Source organism: Ranitomeya imitator, chromosome 1 (assembly GCF_032444005.1).
Source record: "Ranitomeya imitator isolate aRanImi1 chromosome 1, aRanImi1.pri, whole genome shotgun sequence".
In the NCBI taxonomy this organism is placed as follows: domain Eukaryota; kingdom Metazoa; phylum Chordata; class Amphibia; order Anura; family Dendrobatidae; genus Ranitomeya; species Ranitomeya imitator.
Genome location: NC_091282.1, coordinates 432,688,185 through 432,713,354, shown reverse-complemented (window position 1 = coordinate 432,713,354; position 25,170 = coordinate 432,688,185). Strand labels below are relative to the sequence as shown.

The 25,170-nt window shown below is 44.5% G+C and overlaps 1 protein-coding gene across 1 annotated transcript in view; it reads left to right on the top strand.

The window, feature by feature from the left end:
- Window positions 1-25,170, top strand: part of SMC5 (structural maintenance of chromosomes 5) — a 277,372-nt gene that overhangs the window by 91,514 nt on the left and 160,688 nt on the right. Inside the window, exon 10 of the mRNA XM_069763546.1 lies at window positions 13,079-13,233. Within this exon, the coding sequence (XP_069619647.1) occupies window positions 13,079-13,233 (155 nt within the window). The remainder of the gene's footprint in view (window positions 1-13,078; window positions 13,234-25,170) is intronic.

Below are 25,170 nucleotides of genomic sequence, written 5' to 3'. Positions count from 1 at the left end.
TATAGGGGTTGATGCCGTCTTCTGGATGAAGGATTCCTGATCCAGTGACCCTCTCTATCATGGGCCCCTGGACGATCCTCATATCATGTGGAGGCGGATTACAAGGAAGGTAATGGATCATTGTCCCTTAACTCCGCAGCGCCCGTGGGGTTTGTTCCCTTATAGACTCCTCCCGCAGAAGTATTCTAACATTACCGGGTGTCCCTGCGCGTCTCCGGTTCTCTTCCTTCCCGACATTTTACTTTCACTTTCTCCGCCCCAACTGGCCGCGCCCCCCGCCTCAGGCACGCTTTCTTGGCGCTCTTTTTCCTCCACTCAAGACCGCTCTTTCAAATATGGCACGCCCACTTTATTGCGCTACCCTATCAGGAGCTTTGGCTCACTCACCTCAGCGGTCAATCTTTAGGCACTCTCCTCTTCACCGCAGAGGCTTCTGCAACTCCGTGCACAGGGGAATCGTGGTGTTGGGGGACACAGAACTCTATCTGCGGTACGGTTGGCTTGTTTTTCGGCGCTATCTCTGCTCCTCTCCTCGGTATCTCTCTTATACCGCTACAGGTTCACCTAAGCCTGTTATTATTAATATAGCGTTTTCAGAATCTCCTTATGTCCAACTCTTCTGGAGCCTCCCTCTCCAAACCTACCATAACTCATTACGTCTGCGCTCGCTGCAAGAAAAAGTGGTCAGTAGGCCAATCGTCACCTTTCTGCCAGTCCTGCAGTCCTCCTACCATGTCTGCACCGCAGGAAGCTTCCAACTCTCGGGATGAGTGCACTCCCCCGGAGTGGGCCGTTGCCATGTCCAAGTCAGTATCTGACTTGACTAAGGTTTCCCAGTCTCTGGTCCTGGCGCTTGAACAACTTCCACAGCTATCTGCAGCCACCAGTGCTCCGAACCTCTCATGGCGATTCGCACGCGACCCTCAGAGAGACAAACCTGCCAGCCATTATAGAAAGAGGACTCTGGCTCTTCGTCCAGCTCTCCGGGTCCCTCCGCAGCACTCAAGCTGCTCTCCTCTACCCAATTCCCCTCTTCGGAGGAGGACCTTGGGTCTGATGCGGACTCCCTGTCCGGGTCTGACTCCGATTTAGACCAGACTTCTACTATGCAGGCTATCGTGGATAGTCTCGTCTCGGCTATCTCTCAAACACTCAAACTAAAACAGAACGAGGCTCCTCCCCAGGATCCTTCCGTTTCCTTTAAGCTGGTCAAACGTCCCTCTCGCTCCTTTCCCAACCACGAGGAGTTTGTCTACCCTGTCTAAGCACTGGGAGCATCCCGAAAAGCGTTTTTCGGGCAGAAAACACCTGGACGTTCTATATCCTTTTAGTGCCGATCTTCTTTCTAAGTGGGCAGAGTCCCCAAAGTGGACCCGCCGGTCTCTCGTCTTTCTTCTAAGACGGTTCTGTCCTTACTGGATGGTGCGTCTTTTAAGGACACAATGGACAGACAAATTGAGGCACTAGCCAAATCAGCCTTCGAGGCAACGGGCGCTTTCCTCTGTCCCAGTTTCGCCTCCACCTGGGTGGCGAAGGCAGTCTCTGCCTGGGCCAAAATTCTTTGCCGGGGCATTTTGGCTTCAGCTTCTCCAGATGAGCTAGCCGAACTTGCAGACCAGATTAACCATGCTGGCAAATATCTTCTCACTGCCTCTTTGGATGCAGCAGCCTGTGCGGCCAGGGCCAGAAGCAACATCGTCGCTATTCGCCACATTCTTTGGCTGAAGGCATGGAATGCTGATACTACTTCTAAGAAGTCCCTCACCAACTTAGCCTTTCAGGATTCTAGGCTTTTTGGAGCTCGGTTAGACCAGACTATTTCAGACGCAACTGGAGGCAAGAGCACATCCCTTCCTCAGTCCAAGCCAAAACGCTTTTTCAACAGAAAAGGCCCTCGGCCTTTTTGTCCCTTTCGCCTGTTTGCAGCCTCAGACTCCTCATCACAGCAAGAGCGCCCCATGGCCTCGGGCGAACGCAGAAAACCTTCTTACAAGTCAGCCCCCAGTTGGAGGCCCAGGGATCAACCTTTCAGGTCCTCTGGGGTCCCGTTCCAACAGATACCGTTCTAAGTGACTGGTCGCCCCCACCTGGGTGTCTTTCCAGGGTGGGAGGCAGGCCTCTTTTCTTCAAGGACGTCTGGTTGTCAGTAGTCAGCAACGCCTGGGTCAGAGAGATCATTACCTCCGGCTCCAAAATCGAATTTTCCTCCCTCCCGGAAAATCGCTTTTTTCTCTCTCATCCATCCAAGCAACCGTCCCAAATATCCGGTTTGCTTCAGGCCGTGGCGTACCTGGTTGCAACCGGAGTAGTCGTCTCCGTTCCTTCCAACTAGCGGTTTTCCGGGTTCTACTCGAACCTCTTTGTAGTCCCAAATGAAGGACTGTTCTCTCCGTCCGATTCTGGATTTAAAGCTTCTGAACCGCCATGACCGACTCCACCACTTCAGGATGGAATCCCTACGGTCAGTGATCGCCACCATGGAACCTGGGGAGTTTCTCTGCTCGGGGGACATTCAAGATGCGTATCTTCATGTTCCCATTTGTGTATGGCATCAGAAATTCCTTTGGTTTGCAATCCAAGACAATCACTACCAATTCACGGCCCCTCCTTTAGGCCTGGCGTCTGTCCCTAGGGTTTTCACCAAGATCATGGCGGTGGTCATGGCCATTCTTCATTCCAGGGGGATTCTAATTATCCCCTACCTGGACGATCTGTTGATCAAAGGGTCGTCTCATCGAGACTGTGCTCGAAGTCTCCAAATCTCTCTGGACACTTTGACTCGTCTCGGCTGGATTATCAACTGAGAGAAGTCCTCTCTGATTCCTTCCCAGTGCCTGTCCTTCCTGGGCATGCAGTTCGAAACGAACTTGGCTCGGGTCTTTCTCCCGAAAGACAAATTCACCGTTCTCCTCAAAGCGGTCCGTTCTCTGAAACAACCAGCTCCTCGCTCACTTCGGTTCTGCAGTCCTGGGAAAGATGGTTGCCTCCATGGAGGCCGTACCCTTCGACCAGTTCCACACGCGCCCTCTCCAGCTCTTTCTTCTATCCACCTGGAACAGGTCCACGAATGCCCGAATGACCGTCCCATTCGCCTTCCTCTCTAAGTTTGTCAGTCCCTAACCTAGTGGAATCGGTCCTCACTCCTGAGAGGAAGATCCTTTCTTCTCCTTCAGTGGCAGGTCATCACCACCGATGCGAGTCTGCTTGGATGGGGAGCAGTCTTCTGACAGTGCAGGGTCGCTGGTTCACCCAGGAGGCTCTTCTTCCCATCAACCTCCTGGAGATCAGAGCAATCTTCCTTGCCCTACTCCACTGGCAGTCTCTCCTGACGGGCCTACCCATACGCATTCAATCTGGCAATGCCACGGAAGTAATGGCGGAATCAGCAAAGATTCTTCGGTGGGCGGAACGCCACGTTCCGGCCATATCAGCCGTTCACATTCCAGGGGTCGAAAATTGGGCAGCCGACTACCTCAGCCGCCAAGGTCTGGCAGCGGGCGAGTGGTCTCTCCATCCCGCAGTCTTCGATCAAATTGGTCTTCGCTGGGGCTCTCTGGACGTCGACCTTATGGCGTCTCGGATGAACCACAAGGTGCCTCAGTTTGTCGCCGGATCCCGGGATCCTCTGGCCATCGGCCACAACGCTCTGGTAATACCGTGGTCCCAGTTTCAATTTCCCCACCTGTTCCCCCCCCCCCACTTCCCTTGATCCCAAGGGTAGTAAAAAAGATAAAGTTAGAGGGGATTGCTGTTATCCTGATAGCGCCAGACTGGCCAAGGCGCCCTTGGTATGCGGAGCTAGTAAACATGCTCGCGGATACCCCTTGGAATCTCCCAGATTGGCCAGACTTTCTCTCGCAGGGCCCTCTCTTCCACCAGAGTTCTCAGTCTCTGAGTTTAACGGCATGGCCATTGAGGCCGCGGTCCTAAAGGAGTCCGGCCTTTCTCCACAGGTCATACAGACCATGATCAGTGCCAGAAAGCCGGCGTCTTCTCGCATTTACCATGGGTACTGAAAGGCTTTCTTCCGGTGGTGCGAAACAAACAAAGTCTTTCCGACGTCTTTTTTCCCTTCCGGACTTCCTTGGCTTCCTTCAGTCAGGTCTCAACTCGGGTTTGTCCCTCAGTACCCTAAAGGGTCAAGTCTCCGCTTTGTCCATTCTTTTCCAAAGGGACTTGTCTTCCATTTCTCAGGTAAATACCTTTCTACAGGAAGTTGTGCATCTTGCCCCTTCTTTCCGTTCCCCGTTGGAACCTTGGGATCTTAATCTGGTTCTCGGTGCTCTTCAGGCCGCTCCCTTCGAACCTCTTCAGGACGTGTTATTTTCCCTTCTTTCTTGGAAGGTGGCCTTCCTCATTGGTATCACATCTATTAGGAGAGTCTCCGAGTTGGCAGCCCTATCCCCCGTTTCTGATTCTTCATCAGGATAAGGTCGTTCTTAGACCGGTCCCTGAGTTTCTTCCCAAGGTGGTCTCTGCTTTTCACATCAATGAGGACATCGTCCTCCCCTCATTTTGTCCTTACCCGGTTCATCTCCTGGAGAGGTCTCTTCACAAACTGGACGTGGTCAGGATCATTCGGGTCTATCTGTCTAGAACTGCCCCTTTCTGTCAATCCGATTCTCTCCTTGTTGTTTCCGAGGGTCGTCGGAAACGCCTTCAAGCGTCAAAATCCACGATCTCCCGTTGGATTCGCTCAGCGATATCTGAATCCTACCGTGTACATGAGACACGGCCCCCTCCGGGGGTGCGAGCCCACTCCACCAGAGCTGTCAGAGCTTCTTGGGCTGTTCGTCACCAGGCCTCCGCCTTGCAGGTTTGCAAGGCCGCAACCTGGTCGTCTTTGCACACTTTTACGAGGTTCTATAGGGTTCATACCCAAGCCTCGTCTGATGCAGGTTTTGGTAGGAAGGTGCTACAGGCGGTGGTTGCGCACCGGCCGACCTGAGCCATTCTTGTTTTTTTTTCTACCCACCTTGTTCTTTGACTGCTTTTGGACATCCCACGGTTGTTTGTGTCCCTCAATGAAGCGATAAAGGGATTTTTGGTACTTAACGTAAAATCTCTTTCTTGGAGCCTTCATTGGGGGACACACCACACTCCCTACTTGTTTGTTCTGGTACCGTGTTTGGGGCCTGGCCCAAGTTGAGTTGGTACTCATACTTTCTGAGTTATGTCTCTTCTCCTACTGCTTTTTACACCAACTGAGGTGCTTGGTGCCTGTCGGTGGGTGTATACTGTCAGGGAGGAGCTACTCTTTTTTTCCCTTTTTGCATAGTGTCAGCCTCCTAGCAGCAGCAGCAGCAGCAGCAGCATACACCCATGGTTGTCTGTGTCCCCTAATGAAGGCTCCAAGAAAGAGATTTTACAGTAAGTACCAAAAATCCCTCTCTTACCACCTAAATGTTGATAACTTCTGAACAGGCTGCTACAGTATAGCCGGCAGACTTTAAGGCCATTATTTGGCCATGAATTGCCATGGCAAGCATCAGGACCACATAATCAAGCTCTAAGGGTGCCTATGGGGCTGAAAATCACCACACTCTGTTAACCATCTAGATGCTGTAGTCATTGTTGATAGCAGCATTTAAGGGGTTAAACAACTATAGTCTGTACCAACACAAATAATGGCAAATGCAGCAAGTTATCACTTATGGTGATCAAATGACTATCACTGAAAAATATCACTTTTATTAATAAATCTTAAAAAAACAGGAAATTACATTAAAAAGAGGATGCTTGGTCCTATGATGAGGGACTTCATGTGCCTATGAGGCATCTCCCGAAGAAGCAGTGCGAAATGCGCGTCGTGCCAGAGGGACGCGAAGAGGGTTCCACGTGGCTGCACATCAGGTACTGATACATCTTAAAATTTGTTAGGCCAGGATCACACTGTGTTAACAGCAGCCCGTTCAACACATGCGTTAACAGGCTGCTGTTAACGCAAGTGCCGGTATGTCAGCGTGCTAGCGCAGAAAAAGCATCTGCTAGCTCTGTATGCACTAGCAGTGACGGACCCGGAAACGCTGCAGCCCGTGTCCCAGGGCCCGTCACTCAATTACTACATATCGCTATCGCACGCCCATTGTGGGCGTGCACTAGCGATGCGTCCGACATAGGAATTAATGGCGGTGTTAACGGACTGCGTTACACCGCGTTATGCCGCGGTGTAACGTAGTCGGTCTAACGGACGCCTGCAACGCAGTGTGAACCTGGCCTTACTGTTTGACCTTTGTCATTGCACTATTGAGTACACATAGTCACAGGGGTATTAGTACAGTTACCGTATGTCCTTCTATGTTGGAATGCCAAGGAGGTTCATTTGATGCACTTACATACCCCATGTGAAAAAAGGATATTCTGCTCAAGCATATAGGATATATTTGTCATTATTTATGCAGCCAATAGTTAGGAATACCCTATGGTAATGAAGTCCCTCATCATAGGACAAAGCACCCTTGTTTTTTGGGGCTAAAGCTAAATTTGCGTGAAAAAAATAAATGAAAGTTTTCAATACGACTACCTAATTTTTGTCAAATTCTGTGTAGTACCTGTGGGTGCAAAATGTTCACTCTACCCCTGGATAACATCCTTGACAGTGGTCATTTCAAGAATGGGGTGACTTGGGGGGGTTCTGTTTTTTGGGCGCCTTTGGGGCCCTGCAAATGCGACATGGTGCCCACAATCTACTTGAGCCAAATTTGTGTTTGAAAATTAAAATGCTGCTCCATCCTATCCGAGCTCTGTTGTGTTTCCAAATAGATATAAATTCTGACCACATGTGGGGTATCGGCGTTCTCATAAAAAAAAAACAGGTAATAAATTGTGGGGTCCATTTTCTTCTGATATTCCTTATAAAAATGAAATATATATATAGGCACCTCGAAGTCCATTTCAATCTGAATAGTTCCCTAGACAAACAGGTTTTGTACATTTCTTGAAAAAAATTAGAAATTGCTGCTAACCGTTTAACTCTTTTGCAGATGTAATGTAGACAATATGGGAAATGTTATTTATTAAGTACAGGATTACTAACTGGTTTAAGGATATAAAAATGTAAAGTTTGGAAATTGCAAAATCTTCGCCAAAATTCCGATATTTTCACAAACGCAAAACATATCAAACTAAAGTACAGCTTGTCACAGAAAACATTCTTGGAATCAATGGGATATCAAAAATTAAAATTGATTAGCTCTGTCACTAAAGAGAACCTATCGACACAATTTTGTAATGCTAAGACATGGCTGTAATTCAGATACATAGATACATTTGGTAAACAAATCCATTTTCTTGTTCTTCCTTATTCACCTTTGAAGTTTTCTGATCTATAGATTTCAGTGCACTGGGTTTTCTCCTCCCTGTCTGTGATTTCTCAGCCTCTCCTCCGATTTCTGGTCTTTGCATCACAGGTCACTGCTTTTTCAGTGACCTGCCTCATCTGTTGGAAATGTTGCTATGTTGCCGTCATTCCATCTTTGCCGTCTTCTTTTAGAGGTTACTGCATGCGCCACCCGTGTCAATGACTACACTATTTTCTTGTAGACCAGCCTGGAACTCAATGTGCACATGCACCACCCATGTCAATGCCGACAAGATTTCAAACCAAGGATTCCGGTCACTGAAAAAGCAATGATCCGAGGCAGGCAGCGGGAAGGGGAATCACAGACAGTAAGAGAAGACCCAGGTCACAGTCCGGCCCCGAGCACCAATCTCATATTAGCAGAAAACCTTAAATGCTGATTAGAGAAGAACAGCAAAGCAAAAATCAATGTAATCAGTATTACAGTGCAGTTACAACTATGTCTATACTTTTACATTACAAAATTGTTCTGACAGGTTCTCTTGTTTCTGGGATTGATTTTATGGCTACAATAAAAAATGCACAGCTTGTGACTTCCAACAGTCTCCAAACCTTGTTGGACTGTCCTTTTAATTTATACCCTTCGTCAATATAGGCGTTCTGTGCATAAATGTATGCAGTTCACACATGATGGCAAATACCAGAATTTCTAGCTGCATAATAAGTAAAGGTACCGTCACACATAACGATATCGTTGCTTTTTGTGACGTAGCAACGATATCGTTAACGAAATCGTTGTGTGTGACAGCGACCAACGATCAGGCCCCTGCTGGGAGATCAGCGGTGACGTCACCGCTGTACTTTACGGCCGGCACTCAGTCAGTGCGGGAAGCTGAAGGCGAGGGACATGACCAGACACCGGGAATGTAAGTATGTAGTGTTTGTTTTTTTACATTTACAACGGTAACCAGGGTAAACATTGGGTTACTAAGCGCGACCCTGTGCTTAGTAACCCGATGTTTACCCTGGTTACCCGGGGACTTCGGGATCGTTGGTCGCTGGAGAGCTGTCTCTCCAGCGACCAAACAGCGACGCTGCAGCGATCGACATCGTTGTCGGTATCGCTGCAGCGTCGCTTAGTGTGACGGTACCTTAAGACTCTTTTTGTGTTCATCCAGATCAGTCACACCAATCAGCAGTTTTGTTTAACATAGTAACATAGTTAGTAAGGCCGAAAAAAGACATTTGTCCATCCAGTTCAGCCTATATTCCATCATAATAAATCCCCAGATTTACGTCCTTCTACAGAACCTAATAATTGTATGATACAATATTGTTCTGCTCCAGGAAGACATCCATGCCTCTCTTGAACCCCTCGACTGAGTTCGCCATCACCACCTCCTCAGGCAAGCAATTCCAGATTCTCACTGCCCTAACAGTAAAGAATCCTCTTCTATGTTGGTGGAAAAACCTTCTCTCCTCCAGACGCAAAGAATGCCCCCTTGTGCCCGTCACCTTCCTTGGTATAAACAGATCCTCAGCGAGATATTTGTATTGTCCCCTTATATACTTATACATGGTTATTAGATCGCCCCTCAGTCGTCTTTTTTCTAGACTAAATAATCCTAATTTCGCTAATCTATCTGGGTATTGTAGTTCTCCCATCCCCATTATTAATTTTGTTGCCCTCCTTTGTACTCTCTCTAGTTCCATTATATCCTTCCTGAGCACCGGTGTCCAAAACTGGACACAGTACTCCATGTGCGGTCAACTAGGGATTTGTACAGAGGCAGTATAATGCTCTCATCATGTGTATCCAGACCTCTTTTAATGCACCCCATGATCCTGTTTGCCTTGGCAGCTGCTGCCTGGCACTGGCTGCTCCAGGTAAGTTTATCATTAACTAGGATCCCCAAGTCCTTCTCCCTGTCAGATTTACCCAGTGGTTTCCCATTCAGTGTGTAATGGTGATATTGATTCCTTGTTCCCATGTGTATAACCTTACATTTATCATTGTTAAACCTCATCTGCCACCTTTCAGCCCAAGTTTCCAACTTATCCAGATCCATCTGTAGCAGAATACTATCTTCTCTTGTATTAACTGCTTTACATAGTTTTGTATCATCTGCAAATATCGATATTTTACTGTGTAAACCTTCTACCAGATCATTAATGAATATGTTGAAGAGAACAGGTCCCAATATCGACCCCTGCGGTACCCCACTGGTCACAGCGACCCAGTTAGAGACTATACCATTTATAACCACCCTCTGCTTTCTATCACTAAGCCAGTTACTAACCCATTTACACACATTTTCCCCCAGACCAAGCATTCTCATTTTGTGTACCAACCTCTTGTGCGGCACGGTATCAAACGCTTTGAAAAAATCGAGATATACCACGTCCAATGACTCACCGTTGTCCAGCCTATAGCTTACCTCTTCATAAAAACTGATTAGATTGGTTTGACAGGAGCGATTTCTCATAAACCCATGCTGATATGGAGTTAAACAGTTATTCTCATTGAGATAATCCAGAATAACATCCCTCAGAAACCCTTCAAATATTTTACCAACAATAGAGGTTAGACTTACTGGCCTATAATTTCCAGGTTCACTTTTAGAGCCCTTTTTGAATATTGGCACCACATTTGCTATGCGCCAGTCCTGCGGAACAGACCCCGTCGCTATAGAGTCCCTAAAAATAAGAAATAATGGTTTATCTATTACATTACTTAGTTCTCTTAGTACTCGTGGGTGTATGCCATCCGGACCCGGAGATTTATCTATTTTAATCTTATTTAGCCGGTTTCGCACCTCTTCTTGGGTTAGATTGGTGACCCTTAATATAGGGTTTTCATTGTTTCTTGGGATTTCACCTAGCATTTCATTTTCCACCGTGAATACCGTGGAGAAGAAGGTGTTTAATATGTTAGCTTTTTCCTCGTCATCTACAACCATTCTTTCCTCACTATTTTTTAAGGGGCCTACATTTTCAGTTTTTATTCTTTTACTATTGATATAGTTGAACAGTTTGGGATTAGTTTTACTCTCCTTAGCAATGTGCTTCTCTGTTTCCTTTTTGGCAGCTTTAATTAGTTTTTTAGATAAAGTATTTTTCTCCCTATAGTTTTTTAGAGCTTCAATGGTGCCATCCTGCTTTAGTAGTGCAAATGCTTTCTTTTTACTGTTAATTGCCTGTCTTACTTCTTTGTTTAGACACATAGGGTTTTTCCTATTTCTAGTCCTTTTATTCCCACAAGGTATAAACCGCTTACACTGCCTATTTAGGATGTTCTTAAACATTTTCCATTTATTATCTGTATTCTTATTTCTGAGGATATTGTCCCAGTCTACCAGATTAAGGGCATCTCTAAGCTGGTCAAACTTTGCCTTCCTAAAGTTCAGTGTTTTTGTGACTCCCTGACAAGTCCCCCTAGTGAAAGACAGGTGAAACTGTACAATATTGTGGTCGCTATTTCCTAGATGCCCTACCACCTGCAGATTTGTTATTCTGTCAGGTCTATTAGATAGTATTAGGTCTAAAAGTGCTGCTCCTCTGGTTGGATTCTGCACCAATTGTGAAAGATAATTTTTCTTGGTTATTAGCAGAAACTTGTTGCCTTTATGGGTTTCACAGGTTTCTGTTTCCCAGTTAATATCTGGGTAGTTAAAGTCCCCCATAACCAGGACCTCATTATGGGTTGCAGCTTCATCTATCTGCTTTAGAAGTAGACTTTCCATGGTTTCTGTTATATTTGGGGGTTTGTAACAGACCCCAATGAGAATTTTGTTACCATTTTTCCCTCCATGAATTTCGACCCATATGGACTCGACATCCTCATTTCCTTCGCTAATATCCTCCCTTAAAGTGGACTTTAGACAAGACTTTACATAGAGACAAACCCCTCCTCCTCTCCGATTTTTACGATCCTTTTTAAACAGACTGTAACCCTGTAAGTTAACTGCCCAGTCATAGCTTTCATCTAACCATGTCTCGGTTATTCCCACTATGTTAAAGTTACCTGTAGATATTTCTGCTTCTAGTTCTTCCATCTTGTTTGTCAGGCTTCTGGCGTTTGCGAGCATGCAGTTTAGAGGATTTTGTTTTGTTCCAATCTCCTCGCTGTGGATTGTTTTAGAAATGTTCTTACCTCCCTTCTGAGTATGTTTTCCTGGGTCTTCTTTGTTCAAGTCTAATGTTTTTCTTCCCGTCCCCTCTTCTTCTAGTTTAACGCCCTCCTGATGAGTGTAGCGAGTCTTCTGGCGAATGTGTGTTTCCCAGGTTTGTTGAGGTGTAGTCCGTCTCTGGCGAGGAGTCCATCGTACAAGTAATTCACACCGTGGTCCAGGAATCCGAATCCTTGTTGTCTGCACCATCGTCTTAGCCAGTTGTTTGTATCAAGGATCCTGTTCCATCTCCTGGTGCCATGCCCGTCTACTGGAAGGATAGAAGAAAAAACTACCTGTGCATCCAGTTCCTTTACTTTCTTCCCCAACTCTTCAAAGTCTTTGCACATTGTCGGTAGGTCCTTCCTTGCCGTGTCATTGGTGCCAACATGTATCAGAAGAAATGGGTGGACGTCCTTGGAGCTGAAGAGCTTTGGTATCCTATCGGTCACATCCTTGATCATCGCACCTGGAAGGCAGCATACTTCTCTTGCGGTTATGTCCGGTCTGCAGATGGCTGCTTCTGTGCCCCTCAGTAGTGAGTCTCCCACCACCACCACTCTTCGTTGCTTCTTGGCTGTACTTTGTGCTGTCACTTGTTGCTGTGTGCCCTTTTCTTTTTTGCTTGCTGGTATTGCTTCATCCTTAGGTGTGCCATCTTCATCCTCTACAAAGATTTGATATCGGTTCTTCAGTTGTGTGGTTGGTGATTTCTCCATTGTCTTCTTGCTTCTTTTGGTCACATGCTTCCACTCATCTGCTTTTGGAGGTTCTCTGACACTTTTTTCACCTTCTGTGACCAGTAGAGATGCTTCTGTTCTGTCTAGAAAGTCTTCATTCTCTTTGATGAGTTTCAAAGTTGCTATTCTTTCTTCCAGACCCCTTACCTTTTCTTCTAAAAGGGCAACTAGTCTACACTTCTGACAGGTGAAATTTGATTCTTCTTCTGGTCGATCTGTGAACATGTAGCACATGCTGCAGCTCACCATGTAGGTTGTCACATCTGCCATGTTGCTCCTAGATCCTGCTGACTTGCTGTGTGTTTTCCTTCTTGTGTAATCTACTCAGCCAAGCTCTCTTGCAATAATGTCCTTACGGCGCGCGGTTTGGTGATGCTTGCCAAGCAGCTGGTCCCGGCTGTACCCAACGATCTTCTAGCTTAGGGAGACTCTTCGCTTTTTCCCAGAAGGCACCTGGAATATGCAAATTAGCCTCCTCAAGCTTGAATCCCTGGTTTGGTGATGCTTTCCAAGCAGCTGGTCCCGGCTGTACCCAACGATCTTCTAGCTTAGGGAGACTCTTCGCTTTTTCCCAGAAGGCACCTGGAATATGCAAATTAGCCTCCTCAAGCTTGAATCCCTGGTTTCACTGTTAGCATGAGACCCATTACATCCTATGAAATGTCAGGCCTGAAAACATTAACCCCTTCTTTACTGTAACAGGTGAAAACATGCCACCTACATATAGCATTCAATTTCTACATATTATTGGAGGTTAAGTGCTTTGTCTTTTGTTTCACAGACTTGTTTTGTGGGACACATATACAATACAATAGTTATTTTTACCTTCTAAGTTTGTGATTTGATGTATTGTTGTTTTTCCCCTTCAGATAAATCTAATCGAATAAGAAAGTTTGATAATATGTTAAATTTGAAAGAAGAAATATTACGGAAGAGGTTTGCAGATACTTACAATGCTATTGTGTGGTTGCGAGAAAATATGGAAAAGTTTAAGAAACGCGTGTGTTTGCCTATCATGCTTGAAGTAAGTATTGCCAAAAGAGGCAAGAATAACATTAAAAAGGGTGTTTGTCCCTGTTTCTCACAGTATTGTATGTTACGGTTTATGTAATGCCACTTGTCACATAAATACATGCACATTCAAGGTCTGTCACATTTTCTGCTGGTCCCTGCTTGGAATTAGTGGGCTATCTGCTTTTTAGTTATGCGAAGTAATAGCTTAGAGACTATTCATATGATGTCTTATTTCATCTGGTATTGGCATGTTTTATGTTACTTTTTCTGTTTCTACGTAAAGTATTCTCTGTTTGTGAAGGTCACGTACACCTTGCGGAGCACAAGAGCACTTGGCTCCTTCTGCTATACCTTCTTTGTAGGCACTGAGCTGTAAGAATGATCCTGTGGTTTCAGAAACCCTTCTCAAAGAAGATCAGTTTTCTTTATTTTTTTTTCTTTTTGGAAGTACCAGTTTCCTGTCACCCACCAACCCAATGGTTACCCAACTCTTCACAAGTGCTCCCTCTCACTAGAGAGAGCCACATTGCAGGGCTGAGCCCTTAAAGTCTCAGCCAGGAGATATAGGGAAGCAGATACGGGAATGGAAGCACACTCTTTTTGGTAAGTATTTTAGATCACCATTCCCACTTCATCCATTTCTATGCTCCTCCGTGCCCACTAGCTAGTGTGAAGGTCCTCCCAACAAGACTGGACAGCCTGGTAGACTCCCAGCGTCACAACAACCCCTAGAATAGCTCCCATTTATCTTCCAATCCATGCTCCTTTTGAATACTTGTATAAAATTCTGCTCCAGCCTCTTGACTTGGAACATGGTTTTTTTGGTGGCAATTATTTAAGTTTGGTTACCCTGTCCTACTATTCCAGATTTTGCACAAGGTAAGACAATGCTTCGTTTTGTACTTCCTTTCTTTACCATGGTTCTCTCCTCTTTCCGCCTAAATTAAAATATGCTGAGCATGTTGTGCCATCTCATTTTAGGGAGCACTCCTTTCACAATCTAAAAAAGTGTTGGTATCTTATGGATTTACCTGTAGTTAATCTCCTCATTTTTGCATTCAGATTCCCTATTTTGTTTGAGGGGGTCTGTTGAAGCGCCTACTGGCCTCCATGACACCTCTCCTTGGTTGGCCATTAGTAAGATGTACTGGGTCTAGGGAGGCAGTTCTTTTTCTTTTTAAGAGTTTGCTTTACTAGGGCAGTGGATGCTCCCTGTTGTCAGGCATCTGCTTTCTGTGTGCAAAGTGGCCACCTGGTCTTCCCTACTCTAGATTCTAGGGTCGGCTGCGCTGGCTCCCATGACATCCATTGTTTTTTTCATTTGTCCTTTCTCTTGTTTTCCCCTTGGGGACTGTTTTAGAACAATAAGTGTCACCAAGAACCTGAGTAGGAAAAAAGGGGTTTGGAGTTTTTTTTCCTTTTCTATGCTGGTTCTCAATTTATAGTTCAATTGTTATTGAAATTTTAATTTCCTTAAAATGCTACTTTTTTGTTGTTGCCCCTACTCAAGTACTTATTAGTTTAGCGCAATATCTGCAACAGAGTTATAGTCTGGCAGGAGGAGGTATCACTAATGCTTGTGGTCAGCCTCTTAGTACTAACCGTGTGTACCCAAGCTGCTTGCGTGCTCGAATAAACAGAACAAGGAAATAATGTTTTGGTCCTGTTACTATAGGCTTTCTTCCTTTTGAGATTGTTTCAATTTAGTAGTCACTTGTATATGCTTTGCCATGTCCATCAGAAGTTTTTCTGAAAAAAAATCTAATTTGGTTGGATTCTATTCCTCTACCCATCACCCGCATGAATTACAAAAGAAGTGGCCCTGTCATATACCGAAGAGATACAGTGTTTTTTCGTTTAGAGGCAATAAAGTACCTAAAAATGCAGCAGTGCCTGTTACTGCAGCTCAGTCCTGTTCATTTGAATGGGCTGAGCTGCAGCACCAGTCTCAACCACGCCTGGCTCGCTCTGTGCCTCCATAAACATTAAGGCTGTGTGCACATTCCGGATTTTTTGCATTTTTTTTTTGCATTTTTTTCGCCATAAAAACGCATAAAAAACGCATACATATGCATCCCATCCTTTAGAATGCATTCTGCAATATTTGCGAAAAACGCATCACGGTAAAAAACGCGTCATGTTCATTAATTTTGCGTATTTTTTGCGGTTTTCCCATTATTATTGCATTGGTAACCTCCGGAAAAATCTGCAAAAAAAACGCACAGAAAAGTAAGAAAAACGCTCAAAAAAAGCGAGAAAAATGTTTTCTTAAGGAAATTTCTGTAAGAAATCCTGACGTGTGCACATAGCCTAAAGGTGCTCTGGTGGGCAACCCCTGACTGACCAATAGAAGCAAAGACCGTTCATTGAAAACTCTGGAAATAGGACCAAATTTCCCTTTTGTTGAACAAATAATTTTTCTTTTTTTTGTGGTTTCATTATCCTTACTGTCGGGATCACACTCAGTCGGAGCAGCCTTTGGAAGTGGGGAATCACCAGAAATAATACACAAGACACGTCTTGTATAGTGTATCACTGGGAAGTCTCTGAAGCACGCCTGCCTTCATGGTGCTATCCCTTCTTTATATAGTTGTTTCAGTAGGTTTAGTGGTTATACAAGTTTTGCATGTTTAAACAAAGAGACAAAACAAGAAAGAAAGAAAAGAAAAGAAAACCGTTTCGTGGGCGGCAGTTTCACAACAAACAGTACAAAGGCAATTCCACAGACAAGAAAAACAGGATTTCATACTATAGCTAAAATGTCCTTGAATGGACAGGTCAATATTTATCACAAATTCTTTTTTTTTTTTTTTTTTTTTTGTTCATTGAGGTAATCATTTTTGTTCTGCTCTTCACAATCCCCCCTTTGACATATTCCATTCAAAACCTTGTCGATCATTTTAGTCATTCTTTTTGTGATATTACAAAAAAAAAACTTTATATTCTCGCATCCATTACACAAAATTTATTTGTGCATACCGAGATACCCTTGAGTACAACCTTGAATAATACATATATAATTACAATAACCATAACTGTATGTATTAGGCTTTGCATAATCCCGGTAACCCACCCACCGATCCCTCTGAACCAATTGGCCGGGTTAAGAAAAGAAAAGGTATCTGACCACCAGCTATCCTTATTTTGGTCATTGTCTTTGTCATACTGATCCCTGAGTCGTTGTACGTCTTTTAATTTAAATCTCATACTCATAGTACTATTCGGGTCTATATAATGACAGCAGGTGGGTCCGATGATTTGACACATACCCCCTTGTGAGGCAGTTAGGTAATCCAATACCAGGGTATGTTGGTTAGTGACTATTATAAGCTGATTCTGTACAGCTATACTAGTATTTAATATGTCCAATATATCCCAAATCTGATCATCTAGATAATCCGTGGCTCTAACTAATTTATCCCACATTTGTGTTAACATAGGATAAATAAAAATGGTACTAGCAATTTTGTTGGGAATTCCCATTTGTACTATATGCGGCCTCCCCGAGGGACGTGGTGAGTTATCTGCAGCTCTTTTATACAGTGTGTGCTTGGGCACGGCTTGCATATTCACTTGTTTATTTGAAATTATGAAAGTAGCCGGGGTTAGGCGTCCTAATGTACAAGAACCCTTTATACCTACGGGAAGCCATTTATATGCTCCTTCTCCGCATATCCAAAATGTACCCTCAGGCAGATCCCACAAAGCTGAGTGCTGCAATACCAATCTGTGAGCCAAATCCACAAAACTAGATACATTCTGAAGCATACACCAAGAGGGTTTTTGTCCCAAGGGGCTACAGTACCCGGCTGCGGGATTCCCACATACATGCATTCCGTTGACATACTCATTGGATTCATTACAAACCAGGTTCCCCGGCTTACTTGTACGACTGTTTGCATCACCTTGGGGGAACAACTCAGAATGTTCCCATTTTCTATTATGTATGTATCTTTCCAATACTGTAGGTTTGAAAGCATCAGAGGAAGGGGTGGTTGTACTGAAACTGAGCTGTAGATTTTCAGTGGGGACCTGTCCTAAATCAGTTAATCCAGTCTTATTCCTAGGTACCCATTTTCCTCCCTTGAATGCTAAATACTGTAAGTTGTCTATTTTTCCTGTAAGATTGCCCTGCCACCAAGGAAATTCTACCCATCCCACAATTGGTATGGCGATTGTAGTATTCCATAGTCTAGTATTACCAGGTTGGTGGTTGGCCAGGTTGTCTGAACAATTAGGCCAAGCGAATATTTCTTCAGCTGACACGGGAACTGCTAGAAAAGGTATACTTGTGGCTGATACTGGTGAATGGGTACAGATCCAACAATCTGCCAGGGGTTGCGTATTATTTAACACGTCATGCACTAATTTTCTATGATGTTGTACGAATCTATTGTTCAAAGGGGCTAGAGAATTCAGTCTTTCCCATGCCTCCGTTGAGGTTAACATTATTAACATCAATATCATGAGTCTTATACTGCTTTTTTGCAATGGCTTGCATGTATCCATGATGCCTTTCCTTCAAGCTTGACTGCTGTTGGAGTTGTTAACAGGACTTGGAAAGGTCCGTTAAATCTCGGTTCCAGAGTCTTTCTGGTGTGTCTTTTCACGTAGACTTGATCACCAGGTTCCAACTTGTGGCCTCCTTCGAGATTTTCTGGATCTGGAAGGGAAGCAAAAACTTGCGAATGCACTTTAGTTAAACGTTTTTGTAATTCTTGTACATAAGCAGTTAAAGTCTCAGTATTCAACATCAGTTGTTGTGGAAAATAACAACCCAAATTTGCTGCTCTACCAAAAAGAATCTCATGTGGTGACAGCTTAGCCTTCCCCCTTGGGGCGTTTCGGATGGAATACAGGGCAAGTGGTAGACACTCGGTCCAAGGCTTTCCTGTTTCTGCCATGGCCTTCTGGATTTTTAATTTTATTGTCCCATTTAATCTTTCCACTTTACCTGAACTCTGTGGATGATATGGAGTGTGAAACTGGTTTTCTACTCCCAACATTTTCATAACATTCTGGAATATTTCCCCAGTAAAATGGGTACCCCTATCTGACTCGAACACCTCAGGCATGCCGTAACGGGGTATCAGTTCATGTGCTATTTTAATGGCAGTAGTTTTTGCTGAGTCTTTACGAACTGGATAAGCCTCTGGCCACCCTGAGAACATGTCCACACACACAAGCACATATTCGTATCCATTGTACCTAGGAAGTGGGATGTAGTCGATCTGGAGTCTTTGAAAGGGATACAGTGGTCTTACATGATGCTTGGTTGGGGTTTTAATGGCCTGACCTGGATTGTGTGCCAGGCATATAGCGCATGCAGCACACATGTTCCGAGCAAAATTACCAAAACCTGGAGCCAACCACCTTTCTTTTACCTTGAGCGTCATACCATTTGCCGACACATGCGTGGGTAGGTGGAGGTCACTTGCCACTGCGGGGTACCAGGCTCTGGGTAAACACAACAAAGTTCCTTTTTTCCATAATCCTTGCTGATCTTCTGCCCCTTTTTTCTGCCACTGCCCTCGTTCTTCGTCGTCTACCTGTTTCTGAGCTTCCTTCAATCTTTCCTCATCATCTTCAGAGCTATCTAGTGTGTGGCCATGATGTAAGGGTTTACGTGCTGCCTGTTTTGCTGCCTTATCGGCTTTATCGTTACCCCTGGCTTCCTCGGTGTTGAGTCTCACATGTGCAGCTACCTTTATCACCGCTATTTCTTTAGTTTCTTGTGCTGCCTCCAGAATCTGTCTAATGAGGGAGGCATGTTTAACAGGTTGGCCTGAAGCAGTCATATAACCTCTGGCTCTCCATATTACGCCAAAATCGAAAATAATGCCATGTGCATATCTAGAATCAGTGTATATGTTTGCTGTCTGATCTTTGGCTATTTTTAGAGCTTCAACTAATGCCGTAAGTTCTGCTTCTTGTGCAGACTGATTAGCAGGGAGAGGTTCTGCTTTCAGCACTTCATGCTGAGTTACTACCGCATAACCTGTATGAAATTGTCCATTCATATCTGCATATCTACTGCCATCTATGAAAAGTTCAAATGTAGCATTACAGAGTGGCTTGTCACGTACATTACATAAGCCCTGAGTCTCTTGTTCCATTAATTGTACACAATCATGCATTGACTTTGATGGGTCAAAGGAGTTGGAGAGTGCAGTTTCCTCAGGTATGGTACCCCCCTCAGACTCTAAAGGGAGCAAAGACGCGAGATTAAGAGTCTGAATCCTGGCAAAGGAAATGTTGGGCGGCAGTAGTAGGGAACATTGGAGACGGAGGTGTCTGGCCATTGAAATATGTTTAGGTTGGACCTGGTTAAGAATGCCATGTACATCATGAGTGGTCTGAACTAGAAGTGGGTGATCAAGAACAATCTCAGAAGCTTTATCTAATAACAGTGAAATTGCGGCTACTACTCTTACACAAGAAGGTGCGGCTCTAGCTACAGGGTCCAGATGAGCTGATATGTATGCCACAGGTCTCTGTTTGTTTCCATGTTTTTGTGTGAGCACCCCTGTAGCATGTGAGGATATCTCAGCTGCCATCAATTGAAAAGGTTTAGTGTAGTCTGGGAGTCCCAAAGCCGGAGCTGATACCAGTGCTGTTTTCAAAGAGGAAAATGACTGTTTAGCCTCTTCACTGAGTGAATATGGTGTGTTGGCAATACAGTCATATAAAGGCTGCATGAGTTGACTTGCATGTATGATCCACTGTCTACAGTGTGAAACAATACCTAGGAAAGCACGCAGCTGTTTGTGATTCCTGGGTTCAAGCATGTTACGTATGGCTTCCGTACGTTGAGGTGTGAGGTGTCTGATGCCCTGTGATATGCAGTGACCTAAAAACACGACTGTTTGTTGACAAGCCTGGAGTTTCTGTCTATTTACTTTACAGCCTTCTTGCGCTAGGAAAATTAAGAAATTAACAGTTGAGGTAACTGCCGTCTGCTCATCAGGGCAACAAATAAGTAAGTCATCTACATACTGTAGAATGACTACTCCTGGTTCTGGGATGAAATTTTTTAGCACGGTCTGCATTGCTTCAGAGTACAAAGTTGGTGAGTGTACCATACCTTGTGGCAATCTTGTCCATGCTAATTGTTTACCCTTGAATGTAAAGGCAAACAAATGCCAACAGTTCTTATGTAGTGGCACAGAAAAAAATGCGTTTGATAAGTCAATTACCGTAAAATATGCAGCAGTGCTGGGAATTTGAGACAGTAAGGTATGAGGATTCGGTACCACAGGGGTGACCGGTGCCAAAACCTTATTGATTTCCCGTAAGTCGTGCACCATGCGATATTTCACCATAGTTTCTTTGGAGGACACTTTCTTTTTAACAGGATATAAGGGTGTATTGGCGGGTGACCTGATTTCTACCAAAACACCTTGTAACACATAATCCTGAATTTGTTGAGAAATCGCCTGTTCTTGCTGGGCGCTGATGGGGTATTGCCTAAGCTGAGGTAATATGGTTCCCGGGGCAGTTTCTAACAGTATAGGAGCTACTGATAAAAATCCTACATCAGTGTCTCCTTTTGCCCATAGGCTGTCAGGAACCCGAGACAAGTCAATTTTTGCTTGTTGAGTGTAAATTTCGGGAAAATCCTCCATTGCCTGTATTCTAACATATGGTTCCAGAGTTTCTGCATCTTCAGGGATGGTCAGCATAACTGTGCCATCTTCTCTAAAATGGATGTTTGCATGCATTTTACTTAAGACATCAGTACCCAACAAGCAGGTAGGTGCACCTTTAGCAAATAAAAATTTGGATACAAAAGTTTTAGGGCCAAAGCTCACATTTAAAGGTTTTGTAAAGGGCAACGCCTGAATTTTACCATCATACCCTTCTGCATATGTAACCTTTGAGGATATATTGTCAGGATATGGTAAAAAGTCCTGACTTAAAATGGAGGATGTTGCTCCCGTATCTATCAGAAAAGGTACATTTTTACCCTCAACTTCAACTTGTATTATTGGTCTTCTAGAAGGAAGAGAGACCTGCATAACTTTCAGTCATTCTGAGCTGTCTGTTTGATCAGGCACTGGGTTATTTATCCTATTTTTGGGTACAAAGGTTCCTGAATCTATATCTGCTTTTCTCTTCCTACATTCCCTTTGGAAATGTCCTGGCTTCTTACAGTAATGACAAGTAAACTTTTGATTAGCAGAGCCAGTATTAGCCTGTGCAATTCTTACTGGCTTAGAATTTTCTCTTAAGTCCATTTCTATCCCTACAGCTTTCTGTCTAGCCAGGTGTGGGTCTTCCAAGGTTCTCCAATCAGGGGTTGCGGCCTTAAGCTTTTCCTTCACTTTTGGAGACAATCCATCTATAAAGGTTTTTGTAACTAACCTCATCATTCCTGGAGCGGTTAGATCCATGCCTTCATCTCTGAAATTATTTTCTACACTTAGATAATATTCGTCTACTGATTGTCCAGATTTCTGAGCCACCACTCCCGTTGTTCCTCTCTGCCTCTGTCTCTCCCTCATGAAAACCATTAAGTGATCTACAAATTGTGTACCTGATTCTATCGTTTGTAAGGCACCATCTCCTGCTTGGGGCCTATGTACCTGTAGATTTGCTAATAGCTCCTGGAAGAGTCCAGGAGTCATTTTCATTCTACATAATTCTTCTCCATCTGCCCAAACTCCAGCGTGAGTCTGCATAATTTGCTGTATATATTGTGCAAATCTAACTGGACACTGGGTGGGATCTGGTGCGTTATGCAAGAGAGACATGCCTTCAGCGGGGGACCAAGGGAAATATTGTCGAGTTTGGTGATATCTAGTTCCCATTACTCCGTCAGCACCAGGTTCCCTAAAGGGTCTTGGTACTACCCTAACAGGGGCAAGTACAGCGCCATGTCTAGGTGTACCACAGGCTAGGCAATCATTTCTCCAGTCTGGATTTTGTTGTCCACAGTGCGGACATACCCATCCTCCTGGTCCGGCTAAACTTTGAGGTGGTGTTTGGAGAAAAGATGGGGCATGTGGGTTAAGGTATGGGGGTGGGGTATTTTTAGATTCCACATTTTGTTTTTCTCCACAGCCTGTGGGTCTAATACACCACTTTTTACTCTGTTGATTATATGTCCATCCCTCATTTTCTGCTACCCTAGAGACATCAATCAATGCTTGGATCTGATCTATCCATTTCTTGTCTCTGATTATGCCTTTTTTCCTTTCCTGAATTCCTTCCCATAGTTTTCTACTAAAAGCTTCTGCCCTAGTAACTCCAAACTTACTAAAAATCTTTTTCAGCCCCTTAGTGGCATCTTCACCACTTCTCTCCTTTATGATAGTATAGATATCTAATTCTTCTGGTTCCGACTTTGTTTGCTTATTCCCCATTTTCTTATCCTGAGCTTTCTTGCCCTAGGTGGCGTTTGGGTATGAGAATACCTCGTTACCTTCTTCCTAAGGAGCTAGGATGTCTTTTTCTTGCCCTAGGTGGCGTTTGGGTATGAGAATACCTCGTTACCTTCTTCCTAAGGAGCTAGGATGTTTAAACTGTGTTGATGTAAGAAGATCCTGATTCCTACACCTATAGCAAACAACACAAATGCAACCAGACAGAAAAAGAAAAAGAACATACAATGTATCTTGTCCCAGGCTAATTTATCTGTCCTGTGCTTATACTATCACATACAACGTATTCTTGTCCCAGGCTAATTTATCTGTCCTGGGCTCATACTATCATACACTTATCCGTCACCAGGTTTTTGTCAAAGACAGGATCAGAGATTGAACATAGGCGCGGAGGTCTCCCCGAAAGGACGCAACCACGTTGCCCAGTGGGACAGTCACTTCTTCTGTTTCAACCCCCTGGGCGGCTTATAGGGCTATTCCCAACTTCCACACACCTTCTATTCACATTCACTCTCATTCAATGCCGTACTCCGTGAGGTGATCAATTCCTAAATAGTTCAAGAACCCGAGCTATAGGTATCCTCCTCTACTAGAACTACCCGCTAAAGAACACGACACAGAAAATCTTACGGACAGTGCAGGGCAGATATAAGAGATCTAACAGTGTCTCTTACCTGGCCAGGTTTTTGTTCATCTGCCGTCCATTATCCCAGATTCTCTTTTCGTTCGTATTCTGCCGGTGTTCTTGAAGGAATACACAGACCTCGGGTCCCTGTTCAGGCGCCAGGAAATGTCGGGATCACACTCAGTCGGAGCAGCCTTTGGATGTGGGGAATCACCAGAAATAATACACAAGACACGTCTTGTATAGTGTATCACTGGGAAGTCTCTGAAGCACGCCTGCCTTCATGGTGCTATCCCTTCTTTATATAGTTGTTTCAGTAGGTTTAGTGGTTATACAATTTTGCATGTTTAAACAAAGAGACAAAACAGGAAAGAAAGAAAAGAAAAGAAAACAGTTTCGTGGGCGGCAGTTTCACAACAAACAGTACAAAGGCAATTCCACAGACAAGAAAAACAGGATTTCATACTATAGCTAAAAAGTCCTTGAATGGACAGGTCAATATTTATCACAAATTCTTTTTTTTTTTTTTTTTTGTTCATTGAGGTAATCATTTTTGTTCTGCTCTTCACATTACTTTCTTCAAAGAGCCATCCCTTTATTTTTCTGTCGACCTAGACTTATGTGGGCTTGTTTTTTCTGTGGTTAGACAGCTGTTTATATTGATACCAATTTGTTACATACGACATTTTCGGGGGCGTGGTTTGCACGGGAGCAGGAGCAGACCTACTTTATAGGAGCTCCTGTAATTTCCCAGATCCAAGCTACTAAAAAGCTACAAAAAGTGGATTATTTGGGTCCTAAAGCTCTATCAACATGCCTGGAACTGACTCCAAGAAGAATGGACCCAGTCCTGTGAAGAGAAAACCTTCTCCAGGACAGAAATATAGCCGTGGCTCTGGAGGAGTGCTGTCCCTGCAAGGAGGAAAGCATGGAGGATCTGCACAGCTGAAGCCGACACCCTGTCAGACCCCAGCTAAACCAAGGAATCCTGCAGTAAAGCTGATCTCCGGGGTGCAGACCAGCAAGAAAGCTCCCCTTCCAGCTGTGCTGTCACTGGTGAGTGGCAGCAGAAAGAAGCAAGGAGCTGTGGTGGAACTGGGCGCAGGGATGAAGCAAGCAGCAGATGAGAACAAAGAGATGACTCATCCTTTACAGGAGCCCAGCAAGCTGCAGCTGCCCAGCCAAGCACGGAGGAGCAGCCTAAACCACAGGGCACAGGAGTTTGTGCCGAAGACACTGACAGCTGCCGGGACCCGGAGTGAGACCGCGACTCTGACCGCTGAACAGGGGTCACAGAAAGGAATGCCTCTCTATGCAGAGAAAGCAGTAACGGGATCGCCCCAGGGAAGTTTCACACTGGAATTACAAGAGGGAGCGCTGCTGCATATGGAAAGGAGCGACAGGTTGTTGAACCAAGGGAACCTGGATAAAGAAGAATGCGCTACTACTACAGGAGTGGATTATAAAACAAACAGACTTGAGAATGGAGAGGATCAAGGAACTTCTGTGTGGGTAAGCAATGTGCTGCACTACCCCATTTTAAATGAACAGTCATCTCCTTACAATAGCACCGCAGGGGGCTTAGCTGGGTTTACCAGCATTAAGGGGAAACATGACACTACTGAAGTAAAATTACAGCACAGCCCTACTGTTGTAAGCCCCCCCTGCCATAACATCTTAGAGCTGCAGAGAGAGAATCCCAATGAAACACCACTAGGGGAAATATCTAGGAGTCAAAAAATTATAATGGATGATCTTGGGTTTAATTCTGAGTTTTATGAGTCCCTAATTACTTACTTTAATAGAAACAGAGCTACAGGAAGAAAGCAGGAGGGGGAAGGGGAAGAAGTAGAAGATGTAATGACTAATATATCTAACAGCTGTAATGGATCCTTAGAGGGATCAGAGCGTTCAATATCAAACGAGTCATCTGTGAATA